Source organism: Perca fluviatilis, chromosome 21 (genome assembly GCF_010015445.1).
Source record: "Perca fluviatilis chromosome 21, GENO_Pfluv_1.0, whole genome shotgun sequence".
In the NCBI taxonomy this organism is placed as follows: Eukaryota; Metazoa; Chordata; class Actinopteri; order Perciformes; family Percidae; genus Perca; species Perca fluviatilis.
The window spans coordinates 20,592,622-20,614,670 of NC_053132.1; the positions used below are offsets into that span (position 1 = coordinate 20,592,622).

The following is a 22,049-nucleotide window of genomic DNA, read 5'->3' on the forward strand; positions in this document are numbered from 1 at the left end:
TTTGTTATGCAGAAGACCAAATACATCACACACCGGCAGCCACACACACGCACACATTCTCACACAACATCCATAGTTTCACACATGGTCAAAATAATGTAGTCATATATGTAGTGACTTTCAACAAAATGAATATATCCAGGCCTAAATAAGCAACTAAGGGGCGAAATAGTGAGCTTGTTTCTGACGCGTCCAGTGCGCTGTGTAACTTTGAATTCGGCGATCCATTTGCAGTATTCGCAGATCTGTAGCCTAGCCTATGTGCTTCAATGTAAGGTTCCATTCACGAGTCGGAGACAAAAGTAAAGTGCTCGCATTAATCGGTTTATTAAACAACTCAAAACAGTGCTGAGAAACCTTACAGATGTGTCACAATGTCTCACAGAAAACGGCAACAGAGATAAATAAACAAAAAATTACGCACGGTGCGTACAATATTACGGCTGGCGGCGCCACTGTGTATTCCGGGGCTTTTATATTTCCCAATAAAATGAATGTGTGTCTCTTTCTCTCTCTCTGTCTTTCTCTCTCTCTCTCTCTCTCTCTCTCTCTCCCCTCTCCCTCTCTCTCTCTCTCTCTCTCTCTCTCTCTCTTTCTCTCCAGCCCTCACAGTCTCACTCCCTACCCATGTTTTCCTCCTCCTCTCCTTTTGCGCACCAGACTCTCCCACCCTCGGCTCTTCTCTTCGCTCACAGCGCTCTCATACACTCGGTGCGGCTTGTGTCTCTGCCTACTCCTGTGCGTAAGAGCGCACCGATGGATATGTAAAGTGATGCGCTCCTGAAAAACGCCAAATCTGAGCCTGCATTAATGCCTTTCTGGGAAGACGTGGGTCTATAGATGCGCTGCAGAGCGCGCGCGTTGGAGAGCAGTTTGTTAGATTAAGTCAAGTTCATTTCACGGAGATTGTTTTTATTCTGCGCGCTCGTGTTGTTGCTTACGGACGATGATATGTTAGTAAAGATGTTCATCAGCACGGATGACGGTGCGTTGCTATTTGGATGTGTGTTTCTGGACTTTTCAGCATACCATGACCGCGCGCCCTTTTTCCTCTCTCCAAGTCTTTTCGTTTCTGCGTGAAGTTGAACGGAGGAGAAAGCACGATGAGAGGGAAATACTTTCTCCTCGGCTTCTTGTTGCTCAAACTTATGGCTCTTGTGTGCAAGGCTGACGGGGAGCCGGGACTGCTCGGAGGATTCGTAATGATCGCCACCTCCAACGGCTCCAGGGAGGAGGAGAGCGTGTCCGAGGAGACCCCGCACACGGAGGACAATTGTCGGGGTTACTACGACGTGATGGGCCAGTGGGACCCGCCGTTCATCTGCAAAACGGGCAATTATCTGTACTGCTGCGGCACCTGTGGCTTCCGCTTCTGCTGCTCCTACAAGCACTCGCGGCTGGACCAGAGCACCTGTAAAAATTATGACACCCCGGTGTGGCTGAAGACCGGACAGACTCCCAAAAAAATGAACAAGATCCACGACAGCACCAAAGACAAGACGAATTTAATTGTTTACATCATATGTGGAGTAGTGGCCATTATGGCTCTTGTGGGGATTTTCACCAAATTGGGGCTCGAAAAGGCGCACCGGCCTCAAAGAGAGAACATGTCCAGGTGAGTCTCTCTTTCTTTCTCTCTTCCCCTCTCCCTTTCTGCCTGACTGCTTCTCTCAGTGCGCTTGTTTACAAAGACAGTTGCAATAGTAGCCTACGCACGCAGCGATCTGGCGCGCGACGTACTGTCGTTCATTTCTCCATCTGTCTCTGTGCACATCACAAGGATATTATAATGCGAATCAATCACAGAAACGCAGCAACATAACAGCACTGCTTATGTTTCACACACAGGCTGTGGTTCCTTGGCAACCAGAGCAACTCATGTACTGAGACTCTTCACGGGAGAAAAAAAAAAAAGTGGATACTGCATGCTCACTCCACTCCAGTCTATCCATCCTTTATTATATTATAGCATCACCATACGTGAGCTACTCTTCTCCTATCAGGCGGGTAGTTGCTTTCACTCCATTGGGTGTGATTGTAGATAATTGAGAATGCCTCTAATAGGCAGGAGTGAATGTTCAGCAAAAAAAAAAAAAAAAAAACCCCAAATGAAACCAAATATTTTTCCAATTCATTAGGGATTTTTTTCCTCTTACCAGTTGGCTGCCCCTCACAGGTTCATGAAAAGATTCTGTGCAGCAGTAAAGCCCAAATGAATAATTAAATTAGCCATGTTATGCACAGTTCCTCATGTCTGCAGCCCTCATCCATCACTGCCTCTCTTGTCTCTCTCCTCTCCTCCCTCTGTCTGTGTGTGTGTGGCAGGGCCGTGGCCAGTGTGCTGCAGGGCGGCTGTCCAGGTGAGCAGTATCGTGGGGAGGAGGCCCTAGGGATGCATTCGCAGCACTTTGTTTCCAGGGCCACAAACCTCCGTGAGTGGTTTTTTTTTTTTTCTTCTAAATATATTTTGGACACCTCATTGCTGGGTTTTGTAGAGCAGCATAAAGAGGTGTGGGTGGGGTGTGTGTCAGCAAAAAAAAAGTTGGTGTCAGAGGCCCTTATGAAGTCATCTGGAGCGTTTTAAGAATGCAGGAGTTACTCATCCCAGCTGGGCTCTACTGTTTTAAAAACCACCGCTCATATCTGGCTGATGGTGCGTAGTCAGAACATCCAAAAATACAGTACAGTATACACACACGGGCAGAACGCACACATCCCTGCAGGCATGTTCCCATTTTGTTTCAAATGACAGCATTGGGTTTTGTTTCATCTGGGCTATCCATCCATTTCATAACGCGTTGGAAAGAGAATACCTGCCTGCCTTTTCTGCTGCTTTCCAAATGCAACCGTTATTCACCGTTTTATTTTTGTCCATGCCTACATGATATAATGAGGGAGAGAAAAAGGGAAGTGGGAGTGTGTGTGAGTCGGTGAGGAAGTAAGTGGTTGTGGTGATGGTAGTGTGTTTGTGTGTTTGTGTGTGTGTGTATGTGTGTGTGTAAGGGTGGTGGGGGGTAGAATACAGAGCTTATGAATGCCATCTATTTCTGTTGTGTCCCGTGGGATGCTACAGTACCAAGATTCTTTGTGTTTTAACACCGAAGATCAAACAGATGAATCCATTCCAAACAAAAAACACACACACACACACACACGCACACACACAAACAATATGTGCAGACCCAAGCGTACAGTACATACACATCATGAACACTGTCAGCACACAGCATTCAGATCCCCTCAAAGTTGCATCATATTTCTAGTGCCAAAACAAAAAGCAGATCTAAGATTGAGCATGTGTTTTAAGACCGTACTCACACTGGTCCTATTAGAGCACTGGCTTTCAGAAATCAGAACTCAGAAAAGGGTTTATTGCCAAGTAACACAAGTAATTTGCCTTGGAGGTTGGTGCGTACATAAACAAATACATAAAATCCCCCTATTTCTTGTGTTACTATCAATCTATACATGATTGGCACCCTGTATACAATTCCATCTGACGGCAGTTCAAATCTCAATTGAAATTGCATGTGAAGAAAAAGACTGCATATTGTCTTTTTGAATGCATTTCACCCCTTTGGTGCACAGCAAGGCAAAATAAATCCATTTCACACAGTAATTGCATCTTGTGTTGAGTTTGAAAGTTCTAGTTTCCCGGAAAAGTGAACAGATTTCCCAGTTGGATGAGATTATTTTGCAATTTTCCAATGCAAATAAAGCAGTGTCAAGAGTTCTGTTCACATTGCCGGCTTGCTTTCGCTTCGGTTGAGAAAAGAACGATTTCTTGCTCTAAACACAAGTTTAAAAAGCCCTTTCTTTTATGGCAATCTTGCCTCTTACAGGTACCCTTCCTAATTTTGTTAAAGCACCAATAGCATTCGCAAACTTTTCCGTGCAGGTTACAGTTCATGTTGGAAAGTTTACACACAGTAGAGTTTAAACCATCGACAGCAAGCTGGCAAAAAAAAAACAATTATGTGGTTTTGGGGCGCTGTTGATTGCTATAAATGACAGAAAGAGTTCATGTATGGAAGGGGTGGTGATATGGGGGTTTTGAGTAACTACTTATATCTGCGAGAATGAGAATAATCTGCAATCCTACAACAGCTCCTGCCAAGGTGACATAACCCTACTCAGCATGAAGCAGGACGCCCACAGGAACCATCAACATCATGGCGAGAGCACTATCTCATAGCAAAGGGGAAGGAAAGGTTGCATTCATTAAAATGGCTTGGTTTCAGAGGCGTGGGGGAGGAGGGGTCTTGTTTTTTTTATTAAAGTGCTACCAATAAAAGAGATGAATACCACTTCTAGTAGGTGTTGGGGTCCGCTCGAGTCTTTTTCTTCTCTGCCTCACTGTGGGAGAGATGAGATAGCGTGGTGGCCTTTCACCTGAGCGGCCAGGAGGACGCTGCTGTGAAATAGAGATTATTATTTGCAGGGTGGAATCTGCTCCCGTGGACCTTCCAATCCTCGGGGGTTGTAAGTAATCATGTGGAATGTTATTAACCTCTGCGATCTGGTGGGATCCTCCCCGATGACAGCCACCCGATTGGTTTACGGGTCCCTCCGCCAGACGAAGAAGACGATTCATCACTGGGGGCATGATGGTTGCAGGGGGAAGAGGAATTAGATATGGATTTGCTGGATATGGACATGTTATTCTTGTTTTAAGTGATAAGAAGAAGATAAATAGACCGAACAGGGCAAGATGATTTTTTTTTTTTATTTAACCCTTGTGTTGTCCTTCGGGTCCCAGTGACCCGAAGGACAACACAAGGATTATGTACTTCCGTTTACTTTGTTGAGAATTGCTCTCTAAACAAGGGTTAATACAGCACCTTAGTTCTTGTTTGTACAGCATTTTGGTCAGCTTAAACTGTGTTTAAATGTGTTCTAGAAATAAACTTTACTTACTTACTTTACAAGAAACAGGGTTTAGAGAGCAATTCTCAACAAAGTAAAGGGAAGTACATCATCCTTGTGTGGTCCTTCGGGTCACTGGGACCCGAAGGACCACACAAGGGTTAAAAAAAATGCAAAGGACAGACAGGGAAGGGAGAGAAGAGTCAAGAGAGAGGTGAATGTAAAGGTGAGTGCTTGGGTTGAAATGGGCCACTGGTGTGCGTGAGTGCGTGCTTGCGTGCGTACATATGTACAAGGGGAGTTTGTTCAAATACAGCGCATGATTGTACTGAAAAATCTATTTTAAGTACCAACTACATATTGATTATAAATTTATATTATGGCTGGATTGCCCTATTACTGACATTAAGGAATCTGGTCTGGCAGGTTCGAGCCGCTTACGTAGGAGGAGAAAATTCCTTTGTGTGCGATTCACAGTCAAGGAATCACTTTGAAATGAAATTGAATTGACCACTGATGACCACAGCTGCTTTATCATTTATACGCTTTCCCCCTCCAGCACTTTATTTATTGTCAACAGAGGTATGAAAAAACAAGCAAAGCCATATTCCCAGAATACGTGTCCTGATCGTTGGTAATGCTTATCACATGTACTGGACCACACAAGTGAGAAAGTTTCAATTTGTAATACAAAAGGCTGAGGCTTGTGTTTGTTAGGTTGTGGGCAGTGCCTGTTTGAATTGGACCATAAAAAGGTGTCATTACCCTAATTCAGCAGTTGCATGACATGATCAATGCATGTGTATTGGATATATTTATTTTTATATATCTCGTAGGGGTGACCCCAAATAGTCTACTATTCGATCTAATGGGCCTGATTCGACTACCATTCTCTTATTTGAAATGTCGCCTGCAAATGTGGTTGTAAAACAACGGATCATTCCATAAGTGCTATATGGAGGTGCTGCATGTCTGTTGTTACATATAATTGCTTGATTTCTCCCAATAAATCATGATTTAAAGCCTATTTTGGAATAGATATCAGCCATAGACTGCATATCAGCCTATTAGTACTGTTAATAACAATTAGAAGTAAGGGTCATCATGTGGACAAAAATCAGGAGTGCCGGTTTTCAGTACTGGCCCATTTCAGGCACTGGTTGTGGGCCCCTGTGCATATCCAAGAGGGAGCCCCCCGCAACATACTGCATATTAAGAATAGACACTTTGGTCTGCTTTGTGAACCAGAACCAGCCAGAACAACCAGTCCCTGGCCAGCCGGCAGATTTTCATGTCATCTTCGAACCCGGAGACTTTGTTTGAATCCTTAAAAAGGCTGAAAATCCCACGTCTCTTCACTTACAGCATCAAAGAGCGGAAAAGACAAAAAAAGGGAGGGAGGGATAAAGAGGGGAGAGCGCTGGAAGGAGAAGGAACGCTCAAGAGATCGTAGTGGCAACACCCAGATTGTTGGCAGCAACCATTTCTGAAGCTCTAGAAGGACGGGGCTTTGTCTCTGTCACGTGCTCCATATTACAGTTTTTCTTGATTGCTTTGACGCAGCAGCCAACTCAAACTCTACATTTTTCAAAACCGTTAACACACAGGCCGAAACAGTGGCACTCATGGTCAAAATGACAAAAGGCTCTAACCATGCCAAAACATTTAAAATATGCAACAAAAGCAAATTTTGCCATCAAACAACACAACTTGCAAACAAGTGTATGAGCTCTTCCAATCAACCATTACACCGTGGACAACAAAATACAAAATACAGCACTCAGTGCGAATCAGTGCACCATTGCTTGTCATGTTTTGCTAGCTTGCATGCATGGTCAATACACCATGCTGTCCTTTTGTCTGTATGGACAGTTTTCAACTTTACGTAACTTAAACTTTTCTTTAAAGTCTTTTACTAGTGTACGTAATGATTATTCTATTTTTGAAATATTGTGTTGCCTGTTGTACTTGAATAGATATAGAATTTGCACTGACGCTATCTTGCACTGTGATACCATTGCACCTTTCTGCATTTTTTCCACACCGCTCCTTTAAACATTTTACTGTAAGGGCACACTATTGATATCTTTCTTTGTATTTATGTAGTATGTGTGCTTGGATGTCATATGTCAGTGTGGATGTATGTTGTGTATAAGCTATTGGACACCTTAATTTCCTTCGGGATAAATAAAGTATCTATCTATCTATCTATCTATCTATCTATCTATCTATCTATCTATCTATCTATCTCTATTGTAGCCTATTACTGTATGTAGCTTTCATGCCAGTGCCATTTGTTTGCCTTCTTGCAAAGAATTGGATCCAGAATCAGAAATGCTTTGATGCAAATTTTATTGATTCCATTGATTCTTATTTTTTTTGACTTACAAACTGTGGTAAAGTACTAGTACAAATATATATCAAAAAATGTTCAAAATATCAAATCTATTAGTAGTATAAAAAAAAAAAATAAAATAAAAAAAATACTATTACAGTATAAAGCGTCATTATATTACTGTAGCTTAGTAAATAAATTATAAGCCACTATTGATATACTCAGTCTCTCCTGCCTTGACGATGGGGCCACATGGCCTAACCCTGCAGACTGAGTGCTAATTGAAGATTTGTGTGAAGGAGTGTCAAACAGGTGCTTCAGTGATTTCATACTGACGTAGGTAGTTTCTAATAGACCTTTTTCACAGCAGACATGTTGACATGTCATAGTAGGAAAAGCACAGGTGTGTTCAAAACCATCAATGATGGCTGCATTCCACTTAGGAGAGGTCCTGGTATTGGGCATGCTGAATCACTGAAATAGCTTACTGGGACACTTGATGGAATTGAGTCATCGATAAGGTTATCAATTTCAGCTGTGCTTTTTCTACTATGACAAGTCAACATGTCTGCTGTGAAAAAGGTTCATAGTTAGGAACAGATGCTTTCTGTTTGGTTACCATAGCTGAAACAACGGAGTTTGGACTGCTTGAATGACATCCGTGTTTACTGTTCTGCAAAAGGGTGGGGAACATGTGTCAATCCAATGAGAAAGGGTTAACACATTTGCAGGAGGTGTCTTCTGCTCTGCTGAGACAGTGATGATGAAAACCGAGTGGATCCCGAGTTTCTTTAAGCAGGTCAAAGCAATCAAGAAAAACTGTAAAGCCGCACTAAAGCTGGTGCTCTTGTTTGGGTTGCCATGAAAAAGTCAGACACCGTCTTGAGCCATTGCCACTGGATTCAGGGTGACTTTCACTGCAGTTTTTTGGCACCAGAAGTCTTGAGTGTCTCTGAAGTGTAATTGACAAGCAGCAGCAGCAGCAGCAGCAGCAGCAGCTAATCTCTTTGTCACGACGCTCACGGTATAATCTAATGAAGAAGTTAGTGGTGAAATTGAATTGGAAAACAGTATTTATCCCTGTGAATTATTGCACTTAATAATTCCTCCGGACCAATATTGTACTTCTTTAGTCCTGCTTTAGGTGGGCAACACTATTAGTTTTATTAAGACAAAACACACACACAGCCACACACACACACACACACACACACACACACACAGCCACACACACACACACACACACACACAGCACTCTGTATTCACGACTCAATTCAGCATTTGCAGGCTTAATTACCTCCCCAGCAGTTATAATCTTTCCCTAAACATTCTGAGATGGGAAGGATGAAATTTTAATAGGTAATTGCTTCTGAGATTGCACAGGCACGAGGAAAGGCCCTGTCTGCGAAATACTGACTGTGTGTACAAGTGTGTGTGTGTGTGTGTGTGTGGGGAAGTGAAGGTATCTGTGTGCGCACACAGAGCCAGCCTGTCAAAAGGAGCTGTGCATATCCTTCGTTAAAAGTAGGTGACTGTGTGACCTTGTCTTCTCGGCTGTCTTGTGAGCCTTCAGGGTGTCACATCTGATTGCAGAGTGTCAGAGCGGAAAGAGGAGCTTTCCGGCTAGTGAACCCACACACCGCTTCACAGGCCGTAGAAAACAAGCAAAGAGAGGCTGCGGGAGAGAAAATGACAGAGCTGGAGGTAGTTATCTAAGAGGCGTCACTCCGGCAATGGCTCCTTTTGAAGCTCAGCTTCTGTCCTCATGTTCAAACAGGCAAAAACAACACACAAAAAAGCTGGTGAAGTTAAGGTTCCAAGTTTCTTTCGGGCTCATAGTTCGTTGGAGCGACAATAAAGCGTCTGCCATTGAGGATAATGTTTGTTTTGTTCCATTTTTGGGGGATTTACTTTCGATCACACCATTTCTTTACGGAAAAAATGGCTTATCGCACACACAAAATTCACACAGACACTCTCGTAACATATTTACTGGCCATTTTCATACACTAAGGGAATAGTTTGACATTTATGGGATATTACACTTATTCCCGGTTTTGCCGAGAGTTACCTTGGAAGATTGATACGCCTTTCATATTTGGAGAGTAGTATTGATCTTCTCATCTAGTCTTGGCAAGAAAGCAAATAAACCAATTTTCAAAAACGTCAAACTTTTCCTTTACGTTTATTCAGGAGGCGACTTTTGTTCATTTTCAACAGGGATGAACAGGCGACTTGCGAACTGCCCCAAGTGTGACTCAAATAATACGACGAGATCCAAGAAGGAACTGACAGAAGGGCAAGACTCAGAGAAAAATTCACTATTACGAATCTGTCTGCTACTTCAGCACCACGGACAGCGTCATGGATACACAGCACAGTTAAGGCCGATTAATGCTTCTGCGTTAAATCTACGCCGGGGTTACATATGTAGGTACATGGAGGCACGGACCCTACGCCGACGCACGTCACACGTCGCTCAGCCGTGGCTTGGTAGCGTTGCATTTACCCTCCAGACTCATTTCCTGGTTCTCCTTCTCCATAAACAACATGCAATCAAGGAGAGGGTTCACTTTTCCTGCTACAGATTTCCCGAGTCGGTAATCACTACGAAGCTAATCACCGTCGCTCTCTCACTCGCTCTACCACATACTCCCCACGCAAACACACATGCCGGCCCTGCTATTCTCTTAAAGAGATCGGCGCAGTATCTCAGGACACTTATGTAGGCTACGGCGAAAGCTCTGCGTAGAGCCTCCGCTGCACCATAAATCAAGCTTTAGGTTACTGATATTTCATGCTCAGGGCCAAAGATTCTAACTTGAACAAACCAGGGCATTTTAAAGCCTGAATTTGGCTTTAGCAGTTTCCACCATCTTGACAAGTAGCCAGAAATGTCATATTTGGGCTACAAAGTGGAGAGTACAGGTAAAGCAAGCAAGCCACAACCACCCTGATTGAAAGTTATCATATCTGAGACACTTCAAGACAAACATGCCCCAAAAGATGCTTTGCTGTGAGTCTTAGAATATTTTTTGATATGGACTATAACTTTCAAAATTGCCACCAAACACATTAAAACAAGTTAAATTAGCTGTTGTAACCCTAATGCCCGGTACAATAGCCATTAGAGAAACGCTGATTAGTTTAAGAGACTAAACTAATCAGAATCCAGTACACATATTTTAACTTTAGCTACATACATTTGCCTGCACTCATTCACCTTTCCTGCTAGCTGTCAACATCTGTCGCCTCATAACACCTTGCATTAAAGGTGATTTAGTTTGTCTGAATAGCTTGTCGCTGCTGACAAATCACATTGCTTTTCCACATTTTCAGACATATTGGTGCAGTTATTTGGTGCCACGCCAAATGTTGTTCCTACCATAAAGATAGGCTAAAACCGCCAATCAGGTTACAGGGAGCAACAAGGCAAAAAGACAGAAAGTCACAGGGTCAGATTCTCAGAAAGTGCAGAAGTGTCTCCGCCTCCTCTCCAGGGCCTCATTCCTGCACCCTGTCTGCCTAATTATCTAAATGTGAAGTCCCTGAACAGCCAGGGACGCCATTAGATTCCTGTTTATTGTGACTCTGGGGCCGCACAGCCGACAGGCATCAACCAGCGGCAGACATCCCAGGAGTCTGGGATTGGAAGGAGAAAAGAACCAAAAAACGATTAAAAAAAGAAAAATAATTTTAAAAAAAACAGAAAAACTCAGAATTCACAGAAATTGGAACAAGCTATCATTTGGTAGACATTTAAAGAAATCAAAGAGTATTTTGACGGAAAGAGAAAGTGGCCGAATGCATGCTGTCCGTCCTTTTCTGTCCTTAGTGTTTTGCATCACCCAGTGTGTAATTTCCCATCTTGTCATTGTGGTGCTGTAATAAAAGAAGCAATAGGGACAGTGAATATCTTAACATCTAATCAGCAAAAAAAAAAAAACTCCTCACGAATATTAATCACTTCATTTACTCCCAGGAAGTCCCATCTTGCATTTGACAGGTAATTACGTCTGTATGTGTGTGTGTGTGTGTGTGTGTGTGTGTGTGTGTGTGTTACTGTGTACGTCTATGTGTCCAAGTCTATGTCCACTCACGTGCGCATGATACATGCCTGTGCACATAACCCGTGTTGAGCGTCCGTAATATCCTGTGTGTGGTGAGCGACATTACATCCATCTATCTTCATCTATTTTAAGACTCATTTACATTTGACTATCTGTAATAATACAGCATTCGCAGGCAGTCATGGGATAAGCAGACAGACTTCCCATCTGTATGTTTGAACAGGTGGTTATCACCACTGGTTTCTAATTAACTGCTACACTGACTCTCCTTAATCGACCATTCAAATTAATGAGTCAAGCCTTTTGCAAATATTAGGAATATTAATTCGCACGAAAATGCTATTATTAATGAAGATGACGCTTAGCACAGTTTCCAAGTCAAGGGTTTTGTTCTTAATTCTGGCTGTTAAATTTCGAGAGGCACTTGGCTTGATGCAAGCATCCTTATATTTGCTATTAAGCTGTTGAGAAAATCTATGTTCCTTTCAACAATAACAAGCTCAATGTCTGTCAGACATACATTGAAGCAAGCTAAATCTCAGCATTCTAAGTCTATTTAGGCCCCCTAACATGTGGCTGTTACACTGTGGGAAATCCTCTGTAATCTGCAACTATTGTCCAGAGTTTTCTTTTCATACCGTTTCTAATAGAAGAATAGAGCTCCAATCTTCTGTATGGCTGGCAGTAATAGAATATACATTCCTGCCACTTCCCAACAGTGTTCCAGCAGGGTTCTGATAGTATTCACAGTGGAAGCTCTTCTCCCATGGGGTATGTCACTGGTTCCCAAATACTGTAGCCCACGGGGTAATTCTGCATGTGCCAGGGAGTACGTGGAAAGATTGTGAAATAGCTCAACAAATTTGAAAAAAAAAATGATATATAGTTATGATTTGATTTAAATTCATACATAGGCTACAGTATGTCTGCATACTCATACAGTATTCTGTAACACCTAAGCATCACAGGTTGCGATTGACAGTGGAGTGCGCGAAAACTAGTTAGTAAAGCAAGCAGAAAAGTCTAAACAGTTGGTTGAAAGTAGGCTAATGGATACATGGTTTAAATAGTTAGCTAAAAGTAACATATACACAGTTGAAATAGTTAGCTATTGGATAAATGGTGTAAATAAATAAAAGCAAAACTTTAATTGAGAGTTAAAAGTAACACACAAGCGGTTGTAAAACTGTACGCTAAAAGTAATGGATATAGTTAGCAAAAAGTAACAGGTCAACAGTTGAAACAGATAAATGGTTTAAATAGTTAGAAGAGAGTAATAGACAAACAGTTAAAATAGTTACAAGCTACAAGTAACGAATAAATGGTTGGAAAAGTTAGCTTAAAGGGATGGATAAATAGCTAGCTTAAAGATAAACAGTTGATTAGTTAGCTAAAACGGTTTAAACGTCTGGCTTATGTCACCGGTAGTTGAAAGGCAACCTTGACCAAACCTAAAGGAAAACTAATGAAAAAATATGTAACATGTAGACCTATGTGTACATTTAGTTAGTCATTTTAATTATTTAGTTAGTAATAGTGGTAAAAAAAACAACCAAAAAACATAAAACAAGGTTGGGGAACACTGGAGGAAAGAACATCTTATTACAGCTACAGTATCAAATGAGCTAAGCTGTGTGTTGGCTGGTCATGTCTCCATGTGTGTTTATTTTGGAAGTTGTGGTTTTAAAAGAGAACAGTCTGTTTTGGACGAACAGGCCAAAGCAACAGATCACTTCCCATGTCCCTGAGGTGCTGAGGGCTCTTTTTTCTTGTCTCCTCCTTATGCACACACATGCATATGGACACCAAAAGTCACCCACACGTGTACAACCTCGACACACACACACACACACACACACACACAAGGCCTGGGTTTCACACGGCCCGGGGGCAGGCAGCAGATTTGCTTGGCAAGCTGACTGATGCCACCAGCGATGAAGTCAGAGGCAGGGAAAGCTCATGATGGGAGCACATTTATGAACCCCCCTCCCCCATCCATCGCTGTCCATGTCACCCCTCCACACACACACACACACACACACACACACACACACACACACACACACACACACACACACACACACACACACACACACACACACACACACACACACACACACACACACACACACACACACACACACACACACACACACACACACACACCACTAACTCCACCTCTTTCTCTCTCTTTGGCCTGCGGGCTTCAGTATGGCCTGGCTTGCTCACCACCCTGCCCCAAGGAGGTAGGGACACATTGGCAGCCTTTCCAGCGCTCACCCTCCCATCCTTAAATATATATGGACACACACAAACACTGAAAGACACAAAGCCGTGGACAGGCTTACATCCCCGGCCCCCCACCACCCCCCATCCTGCTGGGCACTGGCCCATGGATAGGGGACATGTGGCTGGGCGAAATGCGTCACGATGCTGGGCTCCGCTTTGACAGATCTTGTGCCTGTCCACAAATTACCAGCCTGGAACGACTCACAAAAACAGAGAAGGAGTTTTGTTTTCCACCTTTCTGGTTGCAGCAATCACCCTGCTCTCAGCTCCCCTCGGCTGCTGGCCACCGTTGCCTTTTCTCTTGGCATTTCTTGTCTCTTATGGCAGGAGTTGGTTGTTGAGTATTTTCTTCTTTCTTCTTGTTGTGTTGTTTTTGTTTCGGTTTCTATATAGATGACATTCCCACCATTTCCCCCAGAGAGAGGCAGAAGTGTGTTTCTGTCCAAAGCAATTTGCCGTATTTGTATGAAACAGGTTTAGAAGGCACCGATAAACAAGTTCAGATTGCTACATTGCATATACGGTATTTTGTGCCTTGAGAATGGGAGTGAGTCTAAAATTGAACAACAAATCTCCTTCCTTGGAGGATAAACCAGGAGATCAACTGTTGTTTTTTTTTGTTTCAGGAGCTTTTCCTTCAGGAAAAGGTCATGGTTCTTTTATTTATTTTGCCCACATATAACCGGACACTGTTAGTGGAAGCTTCACACAGCCAGAACCACCTCAGTGTCAAAGAAGAGAGTCAAGGAGAACACACAACTTGCAACTATTATTGAAAAAGTTAAAAGGATTTTTTTAGGGGGATACACAAAAAAAGGTTTTTTTTTGGGTGGGAAGGGGCCCGCTAGGGAGAAAGGAGGGCAGCTTGCTCTTTCTAAAAAAGGCAGAAAGGCAGCTGTAGTCAACTTGTAATTGGTCAATGGTCACCCACTTTCATACAGTAGCATTTAAGGACCAGTTTGACATGTTAAAAAAAACACGCTTATTTGCTTTGTGAGACAATCCACTCTGATGTCTGGTGTTAAACGTTGTCACCGTCGGGCAAAAACTTGTATGTCCAAAACTGTTACTTTTCAGGAAATGGAAAAATTCCCAAAATGATTTCAAAACATTATATTGAGCTATTTACCTTCGACAAAATCAGGTGAAATTGCCTCGTTTTAAATATTGGTAAAATCCACAGACAGACAAAAGGGTGTAAAGGGTGACCAATAGCATTGCTTTATGAAAAATGAAGTTTCTGCCAACCGAAAGAAGCTGGATAGCTTAGCTCAACATAGATACTGGAATCAGGGGTAAACAGCTACTGGTTGCCTGGTAACCTCACAATTTATGAAACAAGGTTTGAGAGAGCCAGTGCTCCCGGCCAAGAAATAGTCCCGCACAAAATCACAAATTGTTGTTTTTATACTTTGGTTTTGGTAAGAATTAAAACAATATAAAACATGTTAATTAGTGAAATTTAGTTTAGAGAAGTGCCGGTAGCTGGCTTCCCCTTGTTTCTAATCTTTATGCTAAGCTAACCGGCTCCAGCTTCATATTTAGCGTACAGATATGAGAGTGGCATAAATCTTTTCAGCTAACTCTTAGCAAATATTTCCCAAAATGTCAAATTATTCCTTTCATCAAAACATCCAAATAAACTAGTGCTGCGGTATAATCTACCGGTCATCTGTATGCCTAGTATGCTCCAAACATGTGGAACATACTTACTGTACATTTAATACGCCTAAATATAGCTAAATACACAGATTCCATTTGATGCTAACATTATCTGTTTGTTTCTCGCTGGCAACTATCGTTACATACGTTGGTCATGAGAGAAAGTAAAGCGATGGCCCAGAAGAAGTAAATGAGCTTATAACAAGTGTATGTGCTATCCAAAATCATTTGATTATTCACTTCATTAAAAGAAAAAAAAAGGTCTGGGAGGGGACAGTGATCAATCATTCCTGTTCGAATTGAAATTGAGCATGATACTAAATCACATTCAGCAGTTACAGGTGTGCCGGATTGGTCTCTGTCAAGATACAACCACGATGCGTTCCATCAATCCTGAAGAAATAAGTCTGACTTATTTACAATTCATGCACTTTCCAAGCCACGAAACTGCCAAAAGCACACTCTTGGTGCTTTGGTGAACCTGCTGACTCAATATGGAAATTTGAATTGCTTTCCTGCCCTTTCATTGGCCATCGTGTTTAGTCTCATGCATATATGCAAATGCACCATTTCAGTATCTCCTCATCAGATCACAGGCAGCAGCATGCCTCTGTCTGTGCACAAAGCAACTTAATGAGCTCCACAATCCCAACGGGCCTTACCTTATTGGAAAATCAGAGAGCACATTAATTGAGGTGGCTGCCCAGTAATATATGACATACAGTACTCTGCCTGTGATGATGCATTCAACTTTAATTCACATCTATCACGATGTAGAGCTCCCGTATGCAGATTTATTATTTCCCTTGAGTGTCTACACGCAGCCAATAATCATACAACTCTGTACGTCTTTGCACATATGATAAACATCTTCAATCCCACAAGAAAGGTACTTATTTTTACTATCGAGAGATAGCAATTACATCGAGTGCTGCAGCGAGTAGAGGAATAAGAATTCTAGAGAAGCACAAGAGACAGGCATCCAAAGGGAGGAGTACCTTTAGATGTCACTGTCAACCTCAGCAGCAGGCAGCGATTGAATCAGTCCCCCTCAGGAATCTTGGGAAATGGAAGCAGAGGGGATCTGAAAATGCCTTTCTCCCCCCCCCTCCTATTCTGATATACGGAGCCTGACGGAGAGTAGTCGTACATGCCAAGTCTGAAAGATAGAGGCTGAGTCAGGGAACAAAAATAAGACTGGTAGAGTGCAAGTGGAGAGCCAGAGATGAGAAAAGAAAAAAAGTGGAGCCCACAGAGAGGGGTGGGGGCTGAGAGTGTTTGGCGAAAGATGGAGTGAGGAGATCTATACTGAAACCATCGATATTTCAGGCCTCTCCTGATATGAAAGGGAGATTCAGGATTCAGACAAAGCTCCCTGTTGCGTCTCGCCTTTGAGCACATAAAGGCAACGTTCCACTGTTGTGGCGATGTGCTTTGACATTCATTTAGTCCTATATTGCTTAAAAGCTCCTCAGTGTACAAAGTCCCCGCTTTCTGTAGCATCGGCGAGCGTGTTAACATGTCAAGTGTGAACAAACAGTATTGCTGTGAATGTGGCAGGTACATCAGTCTTGCATAGTTTACGGGTAGAAAATGTGACACATTGATTTGTTTTTTTTTTGCTGGTAGACAATGAGAGGGAAGTAGCTAGGTAGATGGAGAACTGGAGGCGGCAGAGACAATGGGGTTTGGAGTGTGTATATTGTATGTTTTATGAATGTGAATCTACAGTATGAATGTGTGTATGCAGAGGTATTTGGTACTGTATTTTTCCTTCACATATCCAATTGGGGTTTCTGCAAGTATGTTTATAAGGTAATTCTGGTCTATTACTACCTCTGTATTGTTCGCATAGCTTTGGCCATCATTTTGTATGGTAATAATAACCAAGCGAACTGCTGAGATCTGGGAATATGGCAACGTAAGTCCGATGAGGCGAGAGTCCCGAGCAGGACACCCAGGTTGACTTAACTTATCCAGATAGTCAGTGTGCATCCTTCGGAAAAGTGTGCTTTTAAAAAGGTCCTATGACATGCTCCTTTTTGGATGCTTTTATATAGGCCTTAGTGGTCCCATAATACTGTATCTGAAGTCTCTTTGCCGAAATTCAGCCTTGGTGCAGAATTACAGCCACTAGAGACAGTCCCACAATGAGCTTTGCTTAGGACGTGCCATTTCTGTGTCTGTAGCTTTAAATGCTATTGAGGAGGAGAGAGGGGGGGCAAGATGGAGGGTGGGTGTGGCCTTGACCAGCTTGCGGCCACGGTTGTAGCTCTATTTCCTCATGGGCGGTCCAAATTCTCTGGGCAGCGGGCAAATCAGAGAAAGGGGAGGTAACCTTTCCCCTTATGACGACATAAAGGGAAGATTCCAGATCGGCCCATCTGAGCTTTCATTTTCTCAGAGGCAGAGCAGGATACCCAGGGCTCGGTTTAAACCTATCACCATTTCTAGCCACTGGGGGACTATAGGCAGGCTAAAAAAAAAAAAAAAAAAAAAACTCATAAAAGTGAAATTTTCATGCAATGGGACCTTTAATATAGGCTACACTTTTCTCCCACAATGCGCAAAGGAAATAAACTTACAGAACTCTACAGAATGCAATCCCCTATCTAGGAGTTAACATAACGTCCTTCCGACCTTATTTTGCACGTAGGAATAAATAACTTTTCTCGGATATCTGTATCTGCAACCGGAAGGGAGAGTCTGAGAAGAAAAAAAAAAAAAATGGATGAGCTGTATCCAGGCAGACCTTGTTTGGTCTGAACAATATTTCCTAGTTTGTCCCTGTGACCGATTTGTTGGCCCTTTCAGGAAGAGCTGCTAACAGCTGCAAAAAAACAAAAACAAAAACTCATTAATTTCGGATTGTGATGAAACCCACCACTTTACGAAAACAATAATTACACAACAAAATATTTTTGTTGTCTTTTTGTGACGTTTAACCTGCAGTGGCTTTCTAAGTCCCAATTATCGACTGCTACTGTGGTGAAACAATCCGATCAAGATCAAGTTTTGCGGCTCGTCTCCTGTCATCTACTGGCTTGTGAGCGGTGTCGCGCTCGGAGAACAAAGCGACACGGAGCAGGGTTCAGTTCACAATGTTCTAAAGGTTTAATGAGACACACAAGGATATTCCTTTTTTTTTTTTTTTTTTTTTTTTTAACAATCGCTCCATTCACTTGGATGACGTGAGAGTAGAGGGAATAAGAAAGAGGCCCTAGGAGAGGAGGAGTGGTTCAAGGTTGGTTCACACAGATGCATCTTCCAGAAGAAAAACAGTGTTACAATGTATGATCGGTTACACTTTACTTGAAGGTATCTACATAAGAGTGACATGACACTGTCATGAACGTGTCATAAAACAAGTCATAGACGTTTATGACATAACGCTTCTTTTAGTAAGCGTCATTTGGTTTTTGTCATGACAAGTTATGGTTAGGGTTCATGTGTCATGACAGTGTCATGTCACTCTTACGTAGATACCTTCAAGTGTTACCGTATGATCTCATAGAACAAATGAGAGAGGCTTTGTTCAGCGTTCTCACAGAATGGAATGTAACAGATTTACAACAACTATCATGTCGACTTCTTGTATACTGTCCAATCTGCAAAAACAGTAAACTAGAAAGATTACTATGTTCTGTAGTACATATACTGTGTACAGTTAGAATGTCTAAACTGGTGGTATATAACACGCCAGGGGTCCGTTTCAGAAAGCAGGTTTAGTGAAAACTCTGAGTTTATTAACCCTGAGATGAGGGAAACAGAAAGGGAGGTTATTTAAACCTGAGAGAGAGGGGGTAACTCCGGCCCATTTCAGAAAGAGAGGTAACTTAACCTCAGAGTCAGTTACTATGGTAACTGAGCCTGTGAACCTAACAACTCAGTAATCTTCAATAAACCTCAAATTTCTCTGTCTCCTCCCTCTGACACAGCGCTCTTTCATTTCCTCATTCAGTCAGACGCATTTTAGCGCAGTTTATCTGCATGAATAAAAATAACAGGGTTGGTTTATTAACAGTTTATTTTTTTCTCAAAATATGGCATTTCTTTTTGTCGACGATCCCGTTGATGAAGAAGCTGTATTACTTCGCAGGGAGTTAAACATACATCGGGAGATGATATTGAGGCCCCGACTATAGATGTATTTTCATTTTCCCCCCGGGTCTTCCTCCCTCCCCTTTTTTTTTTTTTTTTTTTTTTTTTTTTTTTTTTTTTTAATTTTTTTTTCCACCTTTTTACCTTTATTCAACACCCCGTCATTTTTTTTTTTTTTTTTTTTTTTTTTTTTTTTTTTTTTTTTTTTTTTTTTTTTTTTTTAAGGGACGCGAAGAATGTGACTCGCTCTGCAACATTTTTTTTTTTTTATGTTTTTGTAGCGTTCCCTGGACACAAACCAGTAAGAGCCATTCAAAAGGAGTCCCACAGTATTGCAGGTGAATGATGTAAGCCCTTTGAAATAAAAGATTATGAATTATAATTCTGTTTATGATGGTGCTGCAGCTTCAGAATGGGACTAGTAGATCTAGGACTTTTTCGCCTGCAGGATTGCACCTAAATGAAATAGATTGTAGGTTCAATACTATTTCACCAGTGATATTATACTTATGATTAAATATGAAATCAATACTCTATATTGGAACTTACGCATTTACTCTTCCAGCAATTTTTTTCTCCCACGGCAATTCTCTCTCTTTTGCAGCAGCCGCTGTGTTGCTTTTTTAACGAAATATATGTTCAAACTCGCTGTACGTGCGCTTGAGTATTTCCGTTTGTGGTCGTTACCATGGTGAATCGTAGTATCATGGCTCCATTCATGCTGCCTTTTTATAGTGGTGGTGCACGCGCTTAACTCTGAGTGAACCTACTCTGAGTTGATTGAACCAACTCAAATCAGCTGTTCTGGAACCGAAAACTCAAGAGTTTCCCATCTCAGGGTAAATCAACTCAGAGTTCAGGGTTAGACTCAGAGTTTGTTAAACCTCCTTCCTGAAACGGGCCCCTGGTCAAGTTAAATCTTTAGGCAGTCAAGTTTCAAATCCTCATTTTGTACCTGCATGTTCATGCTTGTATGCAAGGGTTTGATAATACTTACGTGTGTGCTTAAACGCGTCATTTTGCATGCATGGCCTTTAGTGCAAACTAGATGTACCGATAGACCGGCCGGTGACCGGAATTGGCCGGTTTTCACGTGGTCGGCCATGACCGGCGACCGGCAGGTCAGTCTGACATATGCCGATTTCATGCCGGTCAACGCTACAATTAACTGACAACATAAGTTATACGAGTTACAGTTCTCAAGGACGCACGCACACACGCGACAGCACAGTCTCTTTTTCCTTTCACTCAACTTTTCCACCGTGTGTCGCGCGTACCCGCTCGCGGTGTGAAGCGCGTGTCCGCGCTATTCTCGCACATGTAGGGAACCTCGTGAATTAACCTGCAACATGTCAGCTGTTTGGAAATTCGTCAGCGTGTGTGCAGAAGATAACAAGTTTGCAATATGCAGCACGTGCAAAAGAAAAAGTAGGGCGTGGAGGGACGACACCAAAAACCAAAATCACATTTTTTTTGTTGGATATAGGATGTGAAAAGAAGGAAGTGGTTCTAACATTGCACTTTAGATGTGTGTGAATTTCCCACACCAGGAGTAATTTATATAGTTCTATTTTATAGTGATCTATTCAAAAAATGTTCTATGTTGACAACCCCCAGGACCGAGGGACCAAAGAACTGTGTTGTGTTTTTGAGAGCTATGGACTGACTCAGCATGTGACACAGCCCACGCACAATAAAGGGGCACACTCTGGACTTGATTATCTCCAAGGGTCTGAACATTTCCAAGGTTGTGGTGACTGATGTTGCTCTCTCTGATCATTCCTATGTTTTCTTTAACGGCACTATTTCTGTACAAAAAAAGTGTTCAAACAAAGTTAATCAGAAAACGGTATATCACTGAAAACACCAGTGAATCATTCATTCAGCTTTTTTCCTCTATACCCACCCTCACTGGGGCCTCAGTCACTGAGCTTGTAGATAATTTCAACTGTAAAATTACGAATTTTATTGATGCTATTGCTCCCACTAAGGTCAAAGCTGTCTCTGTTAAGAAAAGATCTCCATGGAGAAATGTTATAGTTGTGAGAACAGAAAAAAGAGAGTGTCGAAAAGCTGAACGCAGTTGGCGAAAATCTAATCTCCAGGTCCATTATAACACTTATAAAGAGAGACTTTGCATTTATAATCTGGAACTAAGAAATGCAAGGCGGTCCTTCTTCTTTGACATTATTGCCAGAAACAATAATAATTTACATGCTTTGTTTGCTACTGTCGATAGATTAACTAACCCTCCAGTACCAGTAGCATCTGAACTGTTGTCTACCAAGGCTTGCAATGACTTTGCCTCCTTCTTCACAGACAAAATTCAGAAAATTAGACAAACAGTCAGTGCTTCCATATCAAGTACAGGATATGTGTTGTCACAGTGTGCACGCAAAACAAATTCCAACATAACACAATTTCATACTATCAACCTTAAAAACCTGGAGGACATTATACAACATCCGAAAACCTCCTGTTGCCTTGATATTCTACCGACGGGTGTTTTCAAAAATGTTTTGAATTGTTTGGCTTCTGATCTTCTACAGATTGTAAACACATCTCTGCTCTCAGGTATCTTCCCACAGTTTTTCAACAACTCAACCTTTTCTTATCGCTAAACAACAGTTTTGATGCCTTCCAGTCAGGTTTTCGACCACACCACAGCACTGAGACGGCTCTTGTTAAAGTCTTTAATGACATCCACTTAAACACAGATAGTGGCA

The 22,049-nt window shown here is 42.1% G+C and overlaps 1 protein-coding gene across 2 annotated transcripts in view; it reads left to right on the forward strand.

The window, feature by feature from the left end:
• The first annotated feature begins 648 nt into the window (after positions 1–648).
• The window catches only part of shisa9a (shisa family member 9a), a 68,715-nt gene continuing 47,314 nt past the window's right edge, over positions 649–22,049 (forward strand). The window contains exons 1-2 of one of the 2 annotated variants that reach the window (XM_039787549.1): positions 649–1,615; positions 2,326–2,432. In XM_039787549.1, the coding sequence (XP_039643483.1) occupies positions 1,104–1,615; positions 2,326–2,432 (619 nt within the window). In that variant the 5' untranslated portion in view covers positions 649–1,103. The remainder of the gene's footprint in view (positions 1,616–2,325; positions 2,433–22,049) is intronic. The other variant, XM_039787550.1, reaches the window with a different exon arrangement.